Below are 4,912 nucleotides of genomic sequence, written 5' to 3'. Positions count from 1 at the left end.
TTTCCCCATCAGAACTCTGGTACGTTGATTCCTCACAGGCTGGAGCTGTAGGGTCTAGGCACCCCGTCTTCCGTCTGCCCTGATGGCCTCCCTCAGCCCCAACCTGCATTGGAGGGAAGGCCCTGGGCGGGGTGAATGAACCCCAGGGTGGCAAGTGGGGCCCCAGGGGCTGGGGCCCTCTGACCTCACACCCTGTCCCTTCAGGAAGGGACCAAGGGAGGGAGGAGCTGGAGACAGGCCCAGGCGAGGACCGCAGGTGAGTCTGGGCAGGCCCTCAACTTGGGCGAGGTGGGGAACGTGAGCCGAGCCCTGGGCAAGAACGGCCTTTGTGAGTGAGTCCCCAGGGCCAGGGAGGGGGCTGTGCCTCCTTTGCCGCCTGCTCCTCGGGGCTGTGGGTACAGTCTCCCCATTGCACATAGAGAGGTGCCGAGGCCCTGGCTGCAGGGGACCCCCGAGGGCCGCCTCTCAGCCCCTTTCTCTCTGGGCACCCAGAGATCCTGAGGAGTGCATCAGGGGACACTCTGCAGGCCTTTGGTGCCCCCCATCTTCCTCCCAGCCATTCCCCCTTGGGCCGTGGCCTCCCCAAAACTGGCCCATGCTTTTCCCCAGAGAAAGTTGCAAGCAGGTCCATTTTGAGACTTTTTAAAACTTTACTTTTAAAAATGTTTTTATTGTAAATCACTTTCTATGAAAAAGGTTAAATTGCCCGATGGGTTAGGAGAGTGGATGTGGGATGCAGCCCAGGGCGTTTATGGTGGAGCAAGACACTCCCCTGCAGGAGTGCAAGCAAGGGCACGGGGCCATCCCCCCATTCCTGGTCCCAGTGGTTCTAGCAAGCACTGCGTCCCTCCCAGTTAAGCCTCAGCTCTAGCTACACTCACTACATTAGTCTGTCTGTCCCCTTTCCCTCCGCAGCTTGGCTGCCCCAGCCCCTAACCCCCAGATCCCCATCTCCCCGCTGCTCTCAGCCTCAAGTTGGGCTCAAAGATTAGGGACACATACCCTCTGCCCCACCTCTAGGGATGAAGCCAGAAGATCCCAGAGGCCTTAGAAAATCTCCTGGCTCCACCCGGCACCCCGGCCTCCTTTCTGTCTCCTCTCTCTTCCCCCCTCCGCCTAGCTCCTCCTCACAGACTGCCAGGAGAGGCCTCTTGGGTGTTCATTTGCAGTCACCTAATCAGCATTGGTTGTACCTGGGAACTTGCTCTGGATAGAGACCTGGGGAGGAGAGCAGGAGAGAGAGAAGCTTGGAAGCTAAGGTGTTCTGGGGCGGACCCTGCACTGATGTTTCCAGCTTGGCCAGGGCCCCTCCAAGCCGCAGCTCTCATAGTGCAGGGCCCTTAGCGTGTCTCTGGGGCAGGGAAGAAGTGGATCAATGAAACACTGTGTGTATGGGGGGCTGGGGAGCGGAGGCAGCAATTTGGGTCCTGGGCCCCAATTCTCAGCCTGCTGGACTAGAATCTGAGGATGGCCTGGGCTGGGGGCCGTGTGGCCTGGTGGGGTGAGCTGGCCCAGCCCCTGCCTGGGCGGTAGGGTGTCCATGGGCCTGCACTGGCGGGGAGGGGGGCAGTCTGGGCCCAGACTTCGGTGCTGTCTGGAGGTGGGGCAGGGCCTGGCTTCTTACAAGAAGGCGCCCAGGCTGGCCCAGTCATGCAGGTCAGAGGCCAGTGTGGCATCCCCGGCCTCAAAGAGGGGCTCGGGGGGCAGGGAGCTACGGGTGCTCTCGTCCCAGGGGTGCTCCAGGAAGGATGTGGCCAGGAAGGTCTCATCAAAGTCCAGGCTGTCGGTAGCCTGCTCCGCTGGAGGCCCCCAGGTAACAGGGCAGTCGATGTGGTGGCCATGGATGGTGAGGTCCACGTCCCCGTGTGAGGCAGGGCTCAGCGGCGGGATCAGCTCCGAGGTCTCCAGCGTGCCCAGCTCCCCGTCCAGCGTGCCAGCGTCCAAGATGGCCTCCCAGTCAAAGTTGCCCTTGAGGGGTTCCAGCTCACCCTGCTCCTCCTGGGTCAGCAGCAGGGGGCTGGAGGGCCGCGGGACCTTGGCCTCCTGCTTGGGCAGTGGCTGTTGACGCTTACGCCCCAGCCTGCCCTCGCCAGCACCCCAGCCCGCTTCCCCAGTGGCCTCCTCGAACTCCCGCAGCAGCTGCTGGGCCTCGGTGCTCACGGTCAGTGGCCCGGCCCATGGGGCGGCGCTGGGCTCTGGCGCGGCCTGGCGGGCAAAGGCCGGGTGGATGTGGACTGGGGGCAGCCGCCGCTTCTTCAAGGCCCCACTCAGCAGCCGCTCGGCGTACTGGGGGTCGATGCGCCAGAAGCCCCCCTTGCCTGGCTCGTCCTTCTCCCGAGGCACCTTGATGAAGCCCTTCTTCAGGGACAGGTTGTGGCGGATGGAGTTCTGGACACAGGGAGGTAGGAGAGAAGGAAGACAGCTGGGAGAGTGGGTGGGGTCAGTGATGGGGGGCTCCTAGCGCCACTGCCAGTCCCACCACCACCTTCTCTCCGATGGGGGCAGGGGAGACAGAGGCGCTGCTCCGAGCGGGAGGCTCTGGGACACCAGCCACGGGGCACCAGGAGCTGGGAGTGCTGTCGGGGTCTTTTGTTCCCTTTGGCCAGGATATCTGCCTGCTCAGTCATCCGAGCCCTGAGCCGCAGGGTGGCTCTCAGTGCCAGCCTGTCCTGCCCTCCCTCCCTTACCCCGCTGCTTGCGGCCTCTGGTCAAAGGCCTTGGCTCCCCCAGGTCCTAGACGGCCATCTCCCTCTGCCTGGGCCTGGCTGGCCTTCTCTGTTTGTGAAATGAGTGAGTGGGTGTGAGGGTGTGTGTCTGTGGGGGGGGGGATGAAGTGTAGGAGGATGTGATGACTTTCCTTGCTTCTAGAGCCGACTGCTGGCCTGGGCCCTCACCCACCATGTCCCCCTCCTCCCACCCCAGGCTCTGAGGCCTCAGTTGATTATTACCCAGCCAAGAGCATAGCGCTCATTCCTGGGGCCTCTCAGGCTTGGGGTAGGGTGGGGGGTAGTGGAGGGTCTCTGCTTTCTCACCAAGGTTACAAATGGTACCTGCCCCAGGGTCAGGGCCCAAGCAATCGTGGACTAGCTGTGATCACAGGAACTCTGATCCTGTGACCTGTGCCACAGGGAAGGATCTGTGCATCCTCAGGGTCTCTGTCCCCACGTAGCCCCTGATCCTGATGGTCGAAGAGGCTCAGGGCCTTGAGGGCCCAGCCTGAATCACCATCCTGCCTTGTTCACGCCTGGGTGCACAGTCCAAACCACGCTGGGGCACAGGGGTCTGGGGCCTGGTGGGTGGGGCCGGCAGGTGAGTAGTGCCCCCTGGCAAGACTGGGAGGTTTACATGGTGGTCTGGGCCCCTTGGCTGCTCTGTGCCAGGTTCCGGAGACTTGGAACATGAAGCCAGTGTGGGAGGAAAGAGCCCCTGTGGAAAGCACGTGGCTGAGGTAATTGTCCCCCCAGGGAGGTTGATGAGAAGAGGGGGAGGAGTGTAGGCAGGAAACTAGGGAGGGCTTGGGGTGGGGGCTGGCACAGCAGCTTTCGGAAGGCCCCGTAGCCCTTCCACTGGGACACAGATGGCCTTCACACCCTGCAGCACGCCCCTCTCCCCTCCCAGAGCCCCTCCAGCCAACTGAAAGCAGGCGGGATGCAGAGCCTGGCAGGAACGATGCTCTGCCTCCAGTCAGGCCCTGACAAACTGACCTTGAGGAGGGTAGTGTCAAGGAATTCCAGGACTTGGGACAAAAATGTGTCCCTCAGTCCATCAACCTACCCTGGGGGGCTGTGTCCACGCATAGTTCAGCCCTGGTCTTTGGGCTGAGCCTGCCGGACGAGTCACAAGTTCTTTCCACTTGAACCTCTATGTCGGCACCCCTGCAGCCCTCTGAACATCCTCCCTCCTCCATCTCTGAAGTCAAAGGGGCAGCAGTCCAAGCACTGGGCTCCCTTGAGGTCCTTCCTGGACGGCCTTCCTCTCTCGGGGCCCTGGCCGTACCGCGCCTACTTGGCCTGCGGATCTGGGATGTGAGTCCAGTCCGCGCGGGCATGGGGAGGGAGGGAGGGAGTGCCTCCCTACCTGCCAGGTGGGATCAGCGTGGCGGAAGTAACAGAAGTTGTCCGTGATCCACTTGTAGATGGCCGACAGGGTGATCTTGGTGGCCTTGCTGGCCTGCATGGCCATGCAGATGAGCGTGGCATACGAGTAGGGCGGCTTCACGTGCGGGTTGGTGGCGTAGTCCACGTCGTCGGGAGGCGAGGCCTGCAGCCCCGAGGGGGCGCTCCGCGGCGTGCAGGAGGACGTGGGCTTGCCGGGTGTGTGCGGCTGCCCCAGGCAGGCGGGGTCCGCCGCCAGGGGAGACCCCGGCTCGGCCGAGCCTGCCAGCTCGTGGGAGCCGTGGGGGTCGGTGTCCCCCGAAGGCAGGGCGGGGAGCTCGGCGTTGAGAATGGAGAATTCCTGCAGCCACTGCAGGCTGGTCAGGCTGTCATTCAGGGCGTTGGACTCCTCCAGGCCGCCTTCCGGTCCGGCCTCCTCCGCTGCCCCTGCTCCCGAGACGTGTAGCCAGCTCTCCGCCATATCTGCGGCGACTCTCCGAGGGGGCTGTCAACATCCACGAGCCGAGCCGAGGGTGGCCGCCGAGCTCTCCGGCCCGCTGACTCCCGCGGCTTCAGTTACGCAGCCTCCCGGAAGCGGGCTTCCATCCCGCGATCCGGGGGTAGCCTCCTCCAAACGGAATGTGGTGCCTGCGGGGACCAGAGCGGGAACTGAGCCCTCTTTCCCCACCCCCGAGGGGAGAGTGTGGGCGAGGGGGGAGGCTCTTACTAAAATCCTTCCTGCAGCTGGGGAGGATCTTTTACTGCCGACGTCTGGGAAACAGAAGGTGTGCCCGGGAGTCCGACCCACACGGGGTTCG

At 63.4% G+C, this 4,912-nt stretch overlaps 1 protein-coding gene across 1 annotated transcript; it reads right to left on the bottom strand.

Moving 5' to 3' along the window:
• Positions 1-1,620: 1,620 nt before the first annotated feature.
• On the bottom strand, positions 1,621-4,575 carry LOC309793331 (forkhead box protein J1-like; the record flags this gene model as incomplete). The annotated part of the gene is made up of 2 exons (XM_082603809.1): positions 1,621-2,388; positions 4,078-4,575. 2 exons carry the CDS (start codon positions 4,573-4,575, stop codon positions 1,621-1,623), a joined length of 1,266 nt encoding a protein of 421 aa, XP_082459935.1.
• Positions 4,576-4,912: the final 337 nt, after the last annotated feature.

Source organism: Mesoplodon mirus, assembly GCF_964341445.2.
Source record: "Mesoplodon mirus genome assembly, chromosome: 18".
Lineage (NCBI taxonomy): Eukaryota > Metazoa > Chordata > Mammalia > Artiodactyla > Ziphiidae > Mesoplodon > Mesoplodon mirus.
This window is presented reverse-complemented; position numbering and strand designations above follow the sequence as displayed.